Source organism: Oncorhynchus mykiss, chromosome 16, assembly GCF_013265735.2.
Source record: "Oncorhynchus mykiss isolate Arlee chromosome 16, USDA_OmykA_1.1, whole genome shotgun sequence".
NCBI lineage: Eukaryota > Metazoa > Chordata > Actinopteri > Salmoniformes > Salmonidae > Oncorhynchus > Oncorhynchus mykiss.
In genome coordinates, this window is record NC_048580.1 from 77,779,482 (window position 1) to 77,797,481 (window position 18,000).

Consider the following 18,000-nt stretch of genomic DNA (forward strand, 5'->3'; position numbering starts at 1 on the left):
GAGACTGAGAGACAGAGACAGAGAAAAAGACAAGAGACTGACACCAACACTGAGAGACAGAGACAGAGAAATAGACAAGAGACTGACACCAACACTGAGACTGAGAGACAGAGACAGAGAAATAGACAAGAGACTGACACCAACACTGAGACAGAGAAATAGACAAGAGACTGACACCAACACTGAGAGTGACAGAGACAGAGAAATAGACAAGAGACTGACACCAACACTGAGAGACAGAGAAATAGACAAGAGACTGACACCAACACTGAGAGACAGAGAAATAGACAACAGACTGACACCAACACTGAGAGACAGAGAAATAGACAAGAGACTGACACCAACACTGAGAGAGAGAAATAGACAAGAGACTGACACCAACACTGAGACAGAGACAGATAAATAGACAAGAAACTGACACCAACACTGAGAGACAGAGAAATAGACAAGAGACTGACAACAACACTGAGACTGACAGATGGAGAAATAGACAAGAGACTGACACCAACACTGAGACTGAGTGACAGAGACAGAGAAATAGACAAGAGACTGACACCAACACTGAGAGACAGAGAAATAGACAAGAGACTGACACCAACACTGAGACTGAGAAATAAACAAGAGACTGACACCAACACTGAGACTGAGAGACAGAGACTGGGAAAAAGACAAGATACTGACACCAACACTGAGACTGAGTGACAGCGAAATAGACAAGAGACTGACACCAACACTGAGACTGACAGATGGAGAAATAGACAAGAGACTGACACAAACACTGAGACTGACAGACAGAGAAATAGACAAGAGACTGACACCAACACTGAGACTGAGAGACAGAGAAAAATACAAGAGACTGACACCAACACTGAGACTGGCAGATGGAGAAATAGACAAGAGACTGACACCAACACTGAGACTGAGTGACAGAGAAATAGACAAGAGACTGACACCAACACTGAGAGACAGAGAAATAGACAAGAGACTGACACCAACACTGAGACAGAGACAGAGACAGAGAAAAAGACAAGAGACTGACACCAACACTGAGAGACAGAGAAATAGACAAGAGACTGAAACTAACACTGAGACTGACAGAAGAAGAAATAGACAAGAGACTGACACTAACACTGAGACTGAGTGACAGAGACAGAGAAAAAGACAAGAGACTGACACCAACACTGAGACTGAGAGACAGAGACAGAGAAATAGACAAGAGACTGACACTAACACTGAGACTGACAGACGGAGAAATAGACAAGAGACTGACACTAACACTGCGACTGAGTGACAGAGACAGAGAAAAATACAAGAGACTGACACCAACACTGAGACTGAGAGACAGAGACAGAAAAAAAGACAAGAGACTGACACCAACACTGAGAGACAGAGACAGAGAAATAGACAAGAGACTGACACCAACACTGAGACTGAGAGACAGAGACAGAGAAATATACAAGAGACTGACACCAACACTGAGACAGAGAAATAGACAAGAGACTGACACCAACACTGAGAGTGACAGAGACAGAGAAATAGACAAGAGACTGACACCAACACTGAGAGACAGAGAAATAGACAAGAGACTGACACCAACACTGAGACTGACAGATGGAGAAATAGACAAGAGACTGACACCAACACTGAGACTGAGTGACAGAGACAGAGAAATAGACAAGAGACTGACACCAACACTGAGAGACAGAGAAATAGACAAGAGACTGACACCAACACTGAGACTGAGAAATAGACAAGATACTGACACCAACACTGAGACTGAGAGACAGAGACTGGGAAAAAGACAAGATACTGACACCAACACTGAGACTGAGTGACAGCGAAATAGACAAGAGACTGACACCAACACTGAGACTGACAGATGGAGAAATAGACAAGAGACTGACACAAACACTGAGACTGACAGACAGAGAAATAGACAAGAGACTGACACCAACACTGAGACTGAGAGACAGAGAAAAATACAAGAGACTGACACCAACACTGAGACTGGCAGATGGAGAAATAGACAAGAGACTGACACCAACACTGAGACTGAGTGACAGAGAAATAGACAAGAGACTGACACCAACACTGAGAGACAGAGAAATAGACAAGAGACTGACACCAACACTGAGACAGAGACAGAGACAGAGAAAAAGACAAGAGACTGACACCAACACTGAGAGACAGAGAAATAGACAAGAGACTGAAACTAACACTGAGACTGACAGAAGAAGAAATAGACAAGAGACTGACACTAACACTGAGACTGAGTGACAGAGACAGAGAAAAAGACAAGAGACTGACACCAACACTGAGACTGAGAGACAGAGACAGAGAAAAAGACAAGAGACTGACACCAACACTGAGACTGAGAGACAGAGACAGAGAAATAGACAAGAGACTGACACTAACACTGAGACTGACAGACGGAGAAATAGACAAGAGACTGACACTAACACTGCGACTGAGTGACAGAGACAGAGAAAAATACAAGAGACTGACACCAACACTGAGACTGAGAGACAGAGACAGAGAAAAAGACAAGAGACTGACACCAACACTGAGAGACAGAGACAGAGAAATAGACAAGCGACTGACACCAACACTGAGACTGAGAGACAGAGACAGAGAAATAGACAAGAGACTGACACCAACACTGAGACAGAGAAATAGACAAGAGACTGACACCAACACTGAGAGTGACAGAGACAGAGAAATAGACAAGAGACTGACACCAACACTGAGAGACAGAGAAATAGACAAGAGACTGACACCAACACTGAGACTGACAGATGGAGAAATAGACAAGAGACTGACACCAACACTGAGACTGAGTGACAGAGACAGAGAAATAGACAAGAGACTGACACCAACACTGAGAGACAGAGAAATAGACAAGAGACTGACACCAACACTGAGACTGAGAAATAGACAAGATACTGACACCAACACTGAGACTGAGAGACAGAGACTGGGAAAAAGACAAGATACTGACACCAACACTGAGACTGAGTGACAGCGAAATAGACAAGAGACTGACACCAACACTGAGACTGACAGATGGAGAAATAGACAAGAGACTGACACAAACACTGAGACTGACAGACAGAGAAATAGACAAGAGACTGACACCAACACTGAGACTGAGAGACAGAGAAAAATACAAGAGACTGACACCAACACTGAGACTGGCAGATGGAGAAATAGACAAGAGACTGACACCAACACTGAGACTGAGTGACAGAGAAATAGACAAGAGACTGACACTAACACTGAGAGACAGAGAAATAGACAAGAGACTGACACCAACACTGAGACTGAGAGACAGAGACAGAGAAAAAGACAAGAGACTGACACCAACACTGAGAGACAGAGAAATAGACAAGAGACTGAAACTAACACTGAGACTGATAGAAGAAGAAATAGACAAGAGACTGACACTAACACTGAGACTGAGTGACAGAGACAGAGAAAAAGACAAGAGACTGACACCAACACTGAGACTGAGAGACAGAGACAGAGAAAAAGACAAGAGACTGACACCAACACTGAGACTGAGAGACAGAGACTGAGAGACAGAGACAGAGAAATAGACAAGAGACTGACACTAACACTGAGACTGACAGACAGAGAAATAGACAAGAGACTGACACTAACACTGCGACTGAGTGACAGAGACAGAGAAAAATACAAGAGACTGACACCAACACCGAGACTGAGAGACAGAGACAGAGAAAAAGACAAGAGACTGACACCAACACTGAGAGACAGAGACAGAGAAATAGACAAGAGACTGACACCAACACTGAGACTGAGAGACAGAGACAGAGAAATAGACAAGAGACTGACACCAACACTGAGACAGAGAAATAGACAAGAGACTGACACCAACACTGAGAGACAGAGAAATAGACAACAGACTGACACCAACACTGAGAGACAGAGAAATAGACAAGAGACTGACACCAACACTGAGAGAGAGAAATAGACAAGAGACTGACACCAACACTGAGACTGAGAGACAGATAAATAGACAAGAAACTGACACCAACACTGAGAGACAGAGAAATAGACAAGAGACTGACAACAACACTGAGACTGAGAGACAGAGACAGAGAAATAGACAAGAGACTGACACCAACACTGAGACTGAGAGACAGAGACAAAGAAATAGACAAGAGACTGACACCAACACTGAGAGACAGAGAAATAGACAAGAGACTGACACCAACACTGAGAGACAGAGAAATATACAAGAGACTGACACCAACACTGAGACTGAGTGACAGAGACAGAGAAATAGACAAGAGACTGACACCAACACTGAGAGACAGAGAAATAGACAAGAGACTGACACCAACACTGAGAGACAGAGAAATAGACAAGAGACTGACACCAACACTGAGACTGAGAGACAGAGAAAAAGACAAGAGACTGACACCAACACTGAGACTGAGAGACAGAGAAAAAGACAAGAGACTGACACCAACACTGAGACTGAGAGACAGACAGTATTTGTTGGTCAATACTAATAATACATGTTTACTCCCCCCCCAGCCTGCAGACCAGGAGGGGGGTCTAGCTAAGCAGGTGGGGAACAAGACAGAGTGTGGCCTGCTGGGCTTCGTTCTGGACCTACAGCAAGACTACAGCGCTGTCCGAGACCGGGTCCCTGAGGAACAGCTGTTCAAGGTTAGTTTAAATACACCTAACATTATTATCATCTAACAACTGCATTCCGATTATTTTACCAGGTATTCATACTGAGACAAAAGGTCTCTTTTACAGGTGAGCTCTGATTTACAGAAAATACACACATCAATATAAATCCAAAACGGAAGCAGAAAGAAAACAGGGTCATGAAAAACAAACACATTCATCAGTATGCAGGACCTATTTCAATTCTATACAACTCTACAAGGTCAGTTATTACATCAGTTATTATGTTATTATATTACAAGGTAACAACTACAACAAGGTCAGTTATTACATCACTTATTAGGTTATTATATTACAAGGTAACAACTACAACAAGGTCAGTTATTACATCACTTATTAGGTTATTATATTACAAGGTAACAACTACAACAAGGTCAGTTATTACATCAATTATTAGGTTATTATATTACAAGGTAACAACTACAACAAGGTCAGTTATTACATCAGGTATTAGGTTATTATATTACAAGGTAACAACTACAACAGGGTCAGTTATTACATCAGTTATTAGGTTATTATATTACAAGGTAACAACTACAACAAGGTCAGTTATTACATCAGTTATTAGGTTATTTATTATTACATTTAAAAACTATACAAGGTTAGTTATTACATATTATTATATTATAAGATAACAACTATACTATGACATGACATATTATTATATTATAAGGTATGATATTACATATTATTATATTATAAGGTATGATATTACATATTATTATATTATAAGGTATGACATTACATATTATTATATTATAAGGTATGACATGACATATTATTATAATATAAGGTATGATATTACATATTATTATATTATAAGGTATGATATTACATATTATTATATTATAAGGTATGACATTACATATTATTATATTATAAGGTATGACATTACATATTATTATATTATAAGGTATGACATGACATATTATTATAATATAAGGTATGATATTACATATTATTATATTATAAGGTATGATATTACATATTATTATATTATAAGGTATGACATTACATATTATTATATTATAAGGTATGACATTACATATTATTATATTATAAGGTATGATATTACATATTATTATATTATAAGGTATGACATTACATATTATTATAATATAAGGTATGACATGACATATTATTATAATATAAGGTATGACATTACATATTATTATATTATAAGGTATGATATTACATATTATTATATTATAAGGTATGATATTACATATTATTATATTATAAGATAACAACTATACTATGACATTACATATTATTATAATATAAGGTATGACATGACATATTATTATAATATAAGGTATGACATTACGTATTATTTTATTATAAGGTATGATATTACATAGTATAAGGTATGATATTACATCCTCTTACTGTACGGCGCCTTCGGAAAGTATTCAGACCTCTGAATTTTTCCACAATTTGTTACATTACAGCCTTATTCTACAATGGATTGAATAAAAATAATTCCTCATCAGTCTACACACAAAACACCCCATAATGACATCACAACACCCCACAATGACATCACAATACCCCATAATGACATCACAATACCCCATAATGACATCACAACACCCCATAATGACATCAAAATACTCCATAATGACATCGCAATACCCCATAATAACATCACAACACCCCATAATGACATCACATCACCTTATAATGGCATCACAATACTCCATAATGCCATCACAATACCCCAAAATGACATCACAATACCCCATAATGACATCACAATACTCCATAATGACATCACAATACCCCACAATGACATCACAATACCCCATAATGACATCACAATACTCCATAATGACATCACAACACCCCATAATGACATCACAATACTCCATAATGACATCACAATACCCCATAAAAACATCACAACACCCCATAATGACACCACAATACTCCATAATGACATCACAATACTCCATAATGACATCACAATACCCCATAGTGACATCACAATACCCCATAATGACATCACAATACTCCATAATGACATCACAATACTCCATAATGACATCACAATACTCCATAATGACATCGCAATACCCCATAATAACATCACAACACCCCATAATGACATCACAACACCCCATAATGACACCACAATACTCCATAATGACATCACAATACCCCAAAATGACATCACAATACCCCATAATGACATCACAACACTCCATAATGACATCACAATACCCCAAAATGACATCACAATACCCCATAATGACATCACAACACTCCATAATGACATCACAATACCCCATAATAACATCACAACACCCCATAATGACATCACAATACTCCATAATGACATCACAATACCCCATAATGACATCACAATACCCCATAATGACATCACAACACCCCATAGTGACATCACAATACCCCATAATAACATCACAACACCCCATAATGACATCACAATACGCCATAATGACATCACAATACCCCGTAATGTCATCACAATACCCCATAATGACATCACAACACCCCATAATGACATCACAATACTCCATAATGACATCACAACACCCCATAATGACATCACAATACTCCATAATGACATCACAATACCCCATAAAAACATCACAACACCCCATAATGACACCACAATACTCCATAATGACATCACAATACTCCATAATGACATCACAATACCCCATAATAACATCACAACACCCCATAATGACATTACAATACTCCATAATGACATCACAATACCCCATAATGACATCACAATACTCCATAATGACATCACAATACCCCATAATGACAAAGCGAAAACAAATGTGTTAAAAATATAAAACAGAAAGTACGTTATTTACATAAGTATTCAGACCCTTTGCTATGAGACTCTAAATTGAGGTCAGGTGCATCCTGTTTCTATTGATCATCCTTGAGATGTTTCTACAACTTGATTGGAGTCCACATGTGGTAAAATCAAGTGATTGGACATGATTTGGAAAGGCACACACCTGTCTATATAAGGTCCCGCAGTTGACAGTGCATGTCAGAGCAAAAACCAAGCCATGAGGTCGAAGGAATTGTCCGTACAGCTCCGAGACAGGATTGTGTCGAGGCACAGATCTGGGGAAGGGTACCAAAACATTTCTGCAGCATTGAAGGTCCCAGGTATTTATGGTAGAGTGGCCAGACAGAAGCCACTCCTCAGTATAAGGCACATGACAGCCCGCTTGGAGTTTGTCAAAAGGCACCTTATGACTCTTAGACCATGAGAAACAAGATTCTCTGGTCTGATTAAACCAAGATTTAACTTTTCGGCTTGAATGCCAAGCGTTACCTCTGGAGGAAACCTGCCACCGTCCCTATGGTGAAGCATGGTGGTGGCAGCATCATAATGTGGGGTTGTTTTTCAGCAGCAGGGACTGGGAGACTAGTCAGGATCGAGGTAAAGATGAACGGAGCAAAGTACAGAGATCCTTGATGAAAACCTGCTCCAGAGCGCTCAGGACCTCAGACTGGGGCGAAGGTTCATCTTCCAACAGGACAACGACCCTAAGCACACAGCAAAATAACGCAGGAGTGGCTTCGGAACAAGTCTGAATGTAATTGACTGGCCCTGGCAGAGCCCGGACTTGAACCTGATCAAACATTTTTGGAAAGACCTGAAAATAGCTGTGCAGCAAAGTTCAAATCAAATCACATCAAACTTTATTTGTCCCATCCGCCAAATACAACAAGAGTAGACCTTACCGTAAAATGCTTACGTACAGGCCCTTAACCAACAATGCAGTTAAAGAAAGAGTTAAGAAAATATTTACCAAATAAACTAAAGTAAAAAATTATAAAAAGCAACATAACAATAACGAGGCTATGTACAGAGGGTTCTGGTACCGGGTCAATGTGCAGGGGTACAGGTTAGTCAAGGTAATTTGTACATTTAGGTTGTGTGACTATGCATAACAATGAACAGCGAGTAGCAGCAGTGTAAAATCAAATGGGGGGTGTCAATGTAAATGGTCTGGTGGCCATTTGATTAATTGTTCAGCAGTCTTATGGCTTGGGGCTATTTGTATTAGTATTTTTTATGGATCCCCATTAGCAGCAGCTAAGATGATTTGGATGGACTCTGTCATTCCTGTAGAGAATCTTCTGTTTCCAGAAGGTGTCAAAATCAGTTCTTTAAAATCAATTTTCAAATGTTCTGAGCTAGCCCTCCTGACAGTCTGAAGCAGCCTTGTGCTGTCCTGTACTCGTGCTCCTGTGGTAGAACAGTCTGAAGCAGCCTTGTTATGTCCTGTACTCGTGCTCCTGTGGTAGAACAGTCAGAAGCAGCCTTGTGCTGTCCTGTACTCGTGCTCCTGGGTAGCACAGGGTTTTTGCCTTGGGGACCGAGATGTTTCTCACCACAGAGCTGCCTATGATGCTGGTGATGTTGAACGGGCCGGTCTCTCAGGCAGCCTCAGGGTCTGATGAGGCAGGGAGCTCCGAGGATCTGAACCCGAGGTAGAAGCCACCGGAAAGGGAGACAGAGCCGAGGATGAAGACGCAGGTACCTCCGGATCAGATCTTGATTGGTAAACCACCACGGACGAAGACGCAGGTACCTCCGGATCAGATCTTGATTGGTAAACCACCACGGACGAAGACGCAGGTACCTCCGGATCAGATCTTGATTGGTAAACCACCACGGACGAAGACGCAGGTACCTCCGGATCAGATCTTGATTGGTAAACCACCACGGATGAAGACGCAGGTACCTCCGGATCAGATCTTGATTGGTAAACCACCACGGACGAAGACGCAGGTACCTCCGGATCAGATCTTGATTGGTAAACCACCACGGACGAAGACGCAGGTACCTCCGGATCAGATCTTGATTGGTAAACCACCACGGACGAAGACGCAGGTACCTCCGGTTCAGATCGTGAATGGGAATCCACCAATGAAGAATGCGCCGGAACCTCTGGATCCAGGGTGGCAAAGCTGTTTCTGGTCTGTGTCAGTTCAGGGCTCAACATCTCCATGGAGACCCCGTTGCCAGGGGACGCCTTCTTTGACTTCTACGGCGAGTGACGTACCTCCATGGCTGGTTGATTGGGTCGAGATCAGCTCCATTCTCCAGGAAAGGGGGAGACCCCTTCGGGGATGGAACCCAGCCTAGCACTGGCAAGTTGGCTGTGGAGAGTTGACATGGAGGTAAAACTTCCACCAGACCAGAGTGCCGTCCGGCTACTGGGGTGGAAGAAAAATAAAAAGTAGGTGGGTGTGGATTCCCACCAGTTTATGCAGGTTTGCTACTTGCTTGCTAAGTGTAACTACTTTGCTCCTGTAGTCCTCCGCAAGCTAGCAGTTGCTACATTGAAAGTCAACGCGGTCCACATTGTCCCGGAACAAAGCAAAGTAAACTCAACTCCTGCAAATCAAATCAAATGTATTTATATAGCCCTTCATACATCAGCTGATATCTCAAAGTGCTGTACAGAAACTCAGCCTAAAACCCCAAACAGCAAGCAATGCAGGTGTAGAAGCAGGGAGGCTAGGAAAAACTCCCTAGAAAGGCCAAAACCTAGGAAGAAACCTAGAGAGGAACCAGGCTATGTGGGGTGGCCAGTCCTCTTCTGGTTGTGCCGGGTGGAGATTATAACAGAACATGGCCAAGATGTTCAAATGTGCAACGTTCAATAGCGGCCTCCATTTGAGACCGCCGAGCCAGCTAGGCTAGCTCTCCTCCTATATGGAATCTGTCAGGATCCCAGGACAGGTAGCGGCGCTCATAGCAATTTAGTCCTACAGAGCCGCAGGATTCAAAACAAAATACAATTATATAAAAACACTGTCAGCTTTAAAACCTGGGTCTTTAGTTCAGGTTTGACCCCTCTTCACTCTTCTTTACACCACTGCAAGAAGCTGTTAAGGAGCCTTTTGGTCCTAGACTTGGCGCTCCGGTACCGCTTGCCGTGCGGTTGCAAAAGCTTGAGAGGATCTGCAGAGAAGAATGGGAGAAACTCCCCAAATACAGGTGTGCCAAGCTTGTAGCATCATACCCAAGAAGACTCAAGGCTGTAATCGCTGCCAGAGGTTCTTCAACTAAGTACTGAGTAAAGGGTCTGAATACTTACGTAATAGTGATATTTAAGTTTTAATTTTTAATACATTTACTCAACTTAAAAAAAAAAGTTTTTGCTTTGTCGTCATCGGGTATTGTGTGTACATTGATGAGGGTAAAAAAACACTTTAATCAATTTTAGAAAAAGGGTGTAACGTAACAAAATGTGTAAAAAGTCAAGTGGTCTGAATACTTTCCGAAGCACTGTAAATATACATTATACTGCATAGATGGAGTGTTACAGTAGTCTAGATGGAGTGTTACAGTAGTCTAGATGGAGTGTTACAGGTGTCTAGATGGAGTGTTACAGTAGTCTAGATGGAGTGTTACAGTAGTCTAGATGGAGTGTTACAGGTGTCTAGATGGAGTGTTACAGGTGTCTAGATGGAGTGTTACAGTAGTCTAGATGGAGTGTTACAGTAGTCTAGATGGAGTGTTACAGGTGTCTAGATGGAGTGTTACAGGTGTCTAGATGGAGTGTTACAGTAGTCTAGATGGAGTGTTACAGTAGTCTAGATGGAGTGTTACAGGTGTCTAGATGGAGTGTTACAGTAGTCTAGATGGAGTGTTACAGTAGTCTAGATGGAGTGTTACAGGTGTCTAGATGGAGTGTTACAGGTGTCTAGATGGAGTGTTACAGGTGTCTAGATGGAGTGTTACAGTAGTCTAGATGGAGTGTTACAGTAGTCTAGATGGAGTGTTACAGTAGTTTAGATGGAGTGTTACAGTAGTCTAGATGGAGTGTTACAGGTGTCTAGATGGAGTGTTACAGTAGTCTAGATGGAGTGTTACAGGTGTCTAGATGGAGTGTTACAGTAGTCTAGATGGAGTGTTACAGTAGTCTAGATGGAGTGTTACAGTAGTCTAGATGGAGTGTTACAGTAGTCTAGATGGAGTGTTACAGTAGTCTAGATGGAGTGTTACAGTAGTCTAGATGGAGTGTTACAGTAGTCTAGATGGAGTGTTACAGTAGTCTAGATGGAGTGTTACAGTAGTCTAGATGGAGTGTTACATTAGTCTAGATGGAGTGTTACAGTAGTCTAGATGGAGTGTTACAGTAGTCTAGATGGAGTGTTACAGTAGTCTAGATGGAGTGTTACAGGTGTCTAGATGGAGTGTTACAGTAGTCTAGATGGAGGGTTACAGTAGTCTAGATGGAGTGTTACAGTAGTCTAGATGGAGTGTTACAGTAGTCTAGATGGAGTGTTACAGTAGTCTAGATGGAGTGTTACAGGTGTCTAGATGGAGTGTTACAGGTGTCTAGATGGAGTGTTACAGGTGTCTAGATGGAGTGTTACAGTAGTCTAGATGGAGTGTTACAGTAGTCTAGATGGAGTGTTACAGGTGTCTAGATGGAGTGTTACAGTAGTCTAGATGGAGGGTTACAGTAGTCTAGATGGAGTGTTACAGGTGTCTAGATGGAGTGTTACAGTAGTGTCTAGATGGAGTGTTACAGTAGTGTCTAGATGGAGTGTTACAGTAGTCTAGATGGAGTGTTACAGTAGTCTAGATGGAGTGTTACAGTAGTCTAGATGGAGTGTTACAGTAGTCTAGATGGAGTGTTACAGTAGTCTAGATGGAGTGTTACAGTAGTCCAGATGGAGTGTTACAGTAGTCTAGATGGAGTGTTACAGTAGTCTAGATGGAGTGTTACAGGTGTCTAGATGGAGTGTTACAGTAGTCTAGATGGAGTGTTACAGTAGTCTAGATGGAGTGTTACAGTAGTCTAGATGGAGGGTTACAGTAGTCTAGATGGAGTGTTACAGTAGTCTAGATGGAGTGTTACAGTAGTCTAGATGGAGTGTTACAGTAGTCTAGATGGAGTGTTACAGTAGTCTAGATGGAGTGTTACAGTAGTCTAGATGGAGTGTTACAGTAGTCTAGATGGAGTGTTACAGTAGTCTAGATGGAGTGTTACAGTAGTCTAGATGGAGGGTTACAGTAGTCTAGATGGAGTGTTACAGTAGTCTAGATGGAGTGTTACAGTAGTCTAGATGGAGTGTTACAGGTGTCTAGATGGAGTGTTACAGTAGTCTAGATGGAGTGTTACAGGTGTCTAGATGGAGTGTTACAGTAGTCTAGATGGAGTGTTACAGGTGTCTAGATGGAGTGTTACAGTAGTCTAGATGGAGTGTTACAGTAGTCTAGATGGAGGGTTACAGTAGTCTAGATGGAGTGTTACAGTAGTCTAGATGGAGTGTTACAGTAGTCTAGATGGAGTGTTACAGTAGTCCAGATGGAGTGTTACAGTAGTCTAGATGGAGTGTTACAGGTGTCTAGATGGAGTGTTACAGTAGTCTAGATGGAGTGTTACAGTAGTCTAGATGGAGTGTTACAGGTGTCTAGATGGAGTGTTACAGGTGTCTAGATGGAGTGTTACAGTAGTCTAGATGGAGTGTTACAGTAGTCTAGATGGAGTGTTACAGGTGTCTAGATGGAGTGTTACAGGTGTCTAGATGGAGTGTTACAGTAGTCTAGATGGAGTGTTACAGTAGTCTAGATGGAGTGTTACAGGTGTCTAGATGGAGTGTTACAGTAGTCTAGATGGAGTGTTACAGTAGTCTAGATGGAGTGTTACAGGTGTCTAGATGGAGTGTTACAGGTGTCTAGATGGAGTGTTACAGGTGTCTAGATGGAGTGTTACAGTAGTCTAGATGGAGTGTTACAGTAGTCTAGATGGAGTGTTACAGTAGTTTAGATGGAGTGTTACAGTAGTCTAGATGGAGTGTTACAGGTGTCTAGATGGAGTGTTACAGTAGTCTAGATGGAGTGTTACAGGTGTCTAGATGGAGTGTTACAGTAGTCTAGATGGAGTGTTACAGTAGTCTAGATGGAGTGTTACAGTAGTCTAGATGGAGTGTTACAGTAGTCTAGATGGAGTGTTACAGTAGTCTAGATGGAGTGTTACAGTAGTCTAGATGGAGTGTTACAGTAGTCTAGATGGAGTGTTACAGTAGTCTAGATGGAGTGTTACAGTAGTCTAGATGGAGTGTTACATTAGTCTAGATGGAGTGTTACAGTAGTCTAGATGGAGTGTTACAGTAGTCTAGATGGAGTGTTACAGTAGTCTAGATGGAGTGTTACAGGTGTCTAGATGGAGTGTTACAGTAGTCTAGATGGAGGGTTACAGTAGTCTAGATGGAGTGTTACAGTAGTCTAGATGGAGTGTTACAGTAGTCTAGATGGAGTGTTACAGTAGTCTAGATGGAGTGTTACAGGTGTCTAGATGGAGTGTTACAGGTGTCTAGATGGAGTGTTACAGGTGTCTAGATGGAGTGTTACAGTAGTCTAGATGGAGTGTTACAGTAGTCTAGATGGAGTGTTACAGGTGTCTAGATGGAGTGTTACAGTAGTCTAGATGGAGGGTTACAGTAGTCTAGATGGAGTGTTACAGGTGTCTAGATGGAGTGTTACAGTAGTGTCTAGATGGAGTGTTACAGTAGTGTCTAGATGGAGTGTTACAGTAGTCTAGATGGAGTGTTACAGTAGTCTAGATGGAGTGTTACAGGTGTCTAGATGGAGTGTTACAGTAGTCTAGATGGAGTGTTACAGTAGTCTAGATGGAGTGTTACAGTAGTGTCTAGATGGAGTGTTACAGGTGTCTAGATGGAGTGTTACAGTAGTCTAGATGGAGGGTTACAGTAGTCTAGATGGAGTGTTACAGTAGTCTAGATGGAGTGTTACAGTAGTCTAGATGGAGTGTTACAGTAGTTTAGATGGAGTGTTACAGTAGTCTAGATGGAGTGTTACAGTAGTTTAGATGGAGTGTTACAGTAGTCTAGATGGAGTGTTACAGTAGTCTAGATGGAGTGTTACAGGTGTCTAGATGGAGTATTACAGTAGTCTAGATTGAGTGTTACAGTAGTCTAGATGGAGTGTTACAGGTGTCTAGATGGAGTGTTGCAGGTGTCTAGATGGAGTGTTACAGTAGTCTAGATGGAGTGTTACAGTAGTCTAGATGGAGTGTTACAGGTGTCTAGATGGAGTGTTACAGTAGTCCAGATGGAGTGTTACAGTAGTCTAGATGGAGTGTTACAGGTGTCTAGATGGAGTGTTACAGTAGTGTCTAGATGGAGTGTTACAGTAGTCTAGATGGAGTGTTACAGTAGTCCAGATGGAGTGTTACAGGTGTCTAGATGGAGTGTTACAGTAGTGTCTAGATGGAGTGTTACAGTAGTCTAGATGGAGTGTTACAGGTGTCTAGATGGAGTGTTACAGGTGTCTAGATGGAGTGTTACAGGTGTCTAGATGGAGTGTTACAGTAGTCTAGATGGAGTGTTACAGGTGTCTAGATGGAGTGTTACAGTAGTCTAGATGGAGTGTTACAGTAGTCTAGATGGAGTGTTACAGTAGTCTAGATGGAGTGTTACAGGTGTCTAGATGGAGTGTTACAGGTGTCTAGATGGAGTGTTACAGGTGTCTAGATGGAGTGTTACAGTAGTCTAGATGGAGTGTTACAGTAGTCTAGATGGAGTGTTACAGGTGTCTAGATGGAGTGTTACAGGTGTCTAGATGGAGTGTTACAGTAGTCTAGATGGAGTGTTACAGTAGTCTAGATGGAGTGTTACAGGTGTCTAGATGGAGTGTTACAGTAGTCTAGATGGAGTGTTACAGTAGTCTAGATGGAGTGTTACAGTAGTCTAGATGGAGTGTTACAGTAGTCTAGATGGAGTGTTACAGGTGTCTAGATGGAGTGTTACAGTAGTCTAGATGGAGTGTTACAGTAGTCTAGATGGAGTGTTACAGTAGCCTAGATGGAGTGTTACAGTAGTCTAGATGGAGTGTTACAGTAGTCTAGATGGAGTGTTACAGTAGTCTAGATGGAGTGTTACAGGTGTCTAGATGGAGTGTTACAGTAGTCTAGATGGAGTGTTACAGTAGTCTAGATGGAGTGTTACAGTAGTCTAGATGGAGTGTTACAGTAGTCTAGATGGAGTGTTACAGTAGTCTAGATGGAGTGTTACAGTAGTCTAGATGGAGTGTTACAGTAGTCCAGATGGAGTGTTACAGTAGTCTAGATGGAGTGTTACAGTAGTCTAGATGGAGTGTTACAGTAGTCTAGATGGAGTGTTACAGTAGTCCAGATGGAGTGTTACAGGTGTCTAGATGGAGTGTTACAGTAGTCTAGATGGAGTGTTACAGTAGTCTAGATGGAGTGTTACAGTAGTCTAGATGGAGTGTTACAGTAGTCTAGATGGAGTGTTACAGTAGTCTAGATGGAGTGTTACAGTAGTCTAGATGGAGTGTTACAGTAGTCTAGATGGAGTGTTACAGTAGTCTAGATGGAGTGTTACAGTAGTCTAGATGGAGTGTTACAGTAGTGTCTAGATGGAGTGTTACAGTAGTCTAGATGGAGTGTTACAGTAGTCTAGATGGAGTGTTACAGTAGTCTAGATGGAGTGTTACAGTAGTCTAGATGGAGGGTTACAGTAGTCTAGATGGAGTGTTACAGTAGTCTAGATGGAGTGTTACAGTAGTCTAGATGGAGTGTTACAGTAGTCTAGATGGAGTGTTACAGTAGTGTCTAGATGGAGTGTTACAGTAGTCTAGATGGAGTGTTACAGTAGTGTCTAGATGGAGTGTTACAGTAGTCTAGATGGAGTGTTACAGTAGTGTCTAGATGGAGTGTTACAGTAGTCTAGATGGAGTGTTACAGGTGTCTAGATGGAGTGTTACAGTAGTCTAGATGGAGTGTTACAGTAGTCTAGATGGAGTGTTACAGTAGTCTAGATGGAGTGTTACAGTAGTCTAGATGGAGTGTTACAGTAGTCTAGATGGAGGGTTACAGTAGTCTAGATGGAGGGTTACAGTAGTCTACTGTAGATGTTACTATAGAATATGTAAAGTGCGTTACACACTGTCTCAGTGAACTCTCTCTCTCTCCTTCCTCTCTCCCTCCTCTAGGTGTATACCTTTAACTCTGTGCGTAAGTCCATGTCCACGGTGGTCCAGCAACGAGACGGATCCTTCAGACTCTACAGTAAAGGAGCTTCTGAGATACTACTGAAGAAGTGAGGGAGGAGGAGGATGAGGAAGAGGGGAGGAAGAGGGGGGAGGAGAGGGAGGGAAGTAGAAACAAACCAATTAAATGTACACTATACTTCTCAACAATATCACCAATTCTACTAATTTCTCTCTCTCTCTGTCTCTCACTCGCTCTCTCTCAATTAAATTCAATTCGATTTAAGGGCTTTATTGGTATGGAAAACATGTGTCTACATTGCCAAAGCAAGTGAAGTAGATAATAAACAAAAGTTTAATAAAACATAAACATTAACAGTAAACACTACATTCACAAAAGTTCCAAAAGAATAAAGACATTTCAAATGTCATATTATGTGCAAATAGTTAAAGTACAAAGGGAAACTAAATAAACATATATATGGGTTGTATTTACAATGGTGTGTGTTCTTCACTGGTTGCCATTTTCTTGTGGCAACAGGTCACAAATGTTGCTGCTGTGATGGCACACTGTGGACTTTCACCCAGTAGATATGGGAGTTTCTCAAAATGTGTTTTCCAATTATGTTTCTATCTGTGTAATCTGAGGGAAATATGTCTCTCTAATATGGTCATACACTGGGCAGGAGGTTAGGAAGTGCAGCTCAGTTTCCACCTCATTTTGTGGGCAGTGAGCACATAGCCTGTCTTCTCTTAAGAGCCATGTCTGTCTACGGCAGCCTTTCTCAATAGCAAGGCTATGCTCACTGAGTCTGTACATAGTCAAAGCTTTCCTTAATTTTGGGTCAGCCACAGTGGTCAGGTATTCTGCCGCTGTGTACTCTCTGTTTAGGGCCAAATAGCATTCTAGTTTGCTCTGTTTTTTTGTTAATTCTTTCCAATGTGTCAAGTAATTATCTTTTTGTTTTCTCATGATTTGGTTGGGTCTAATTGTGCTGTTGTCCTGGGGCTCTGTAGGGTGTGTTTGTGTTTGTGAACAGAGCCCCAGGACCAGCTTGCTTAGGGGACTCTTCTCCAGGTTCATCTCTCTGTAGGTGATGGCTTTGTTATGGAAGGTTTGTGAATCGCTTCCTTTTAGGTGGTTGTAGAATTTAACGGCTCTTTTCTGGATTTTGATAATTAGTGGGTATCGGCCTAATTCTGCTCTGCATGCATTATTTGGTGTTCTACGTTGTACACGGAGGATATTTTTGCAGAATTCTGCGTGCAGAGTCTCAATT

At 41.5% G+C, this 18,000-nt stretch overlaps 1 protein-coding gene across 2 annotated transcripts in view; it reads left to right on the forward strand.

Annotated features, from left to right (window-relative positions):
- LOC110515266 (plasma membrane calcium-transporting ATPase 3-like) overlaps window positions 1-18,000 on the forward strand; it is a 174,949-nt gene that overhangs the window by 121,871 nt on the left and 35,078 nt on the right. For both annotated transcript variants that reach the window (XM_036947843.1, XM_036947844.1), the window contains exons 14-15: window positions 4,561-4,695; window positions 16,724-16,830. In XM_036947843.1, coding sequence (XP_036803738.1) covers window positions 4,561-4,695; window positions 16,724-16,830 — 242 coding nt within the window. The remainder of the gene's footprint in view (window positions 1-4,560; window positions 4,696-16,723; window positions 16,831-18,000) is intronic.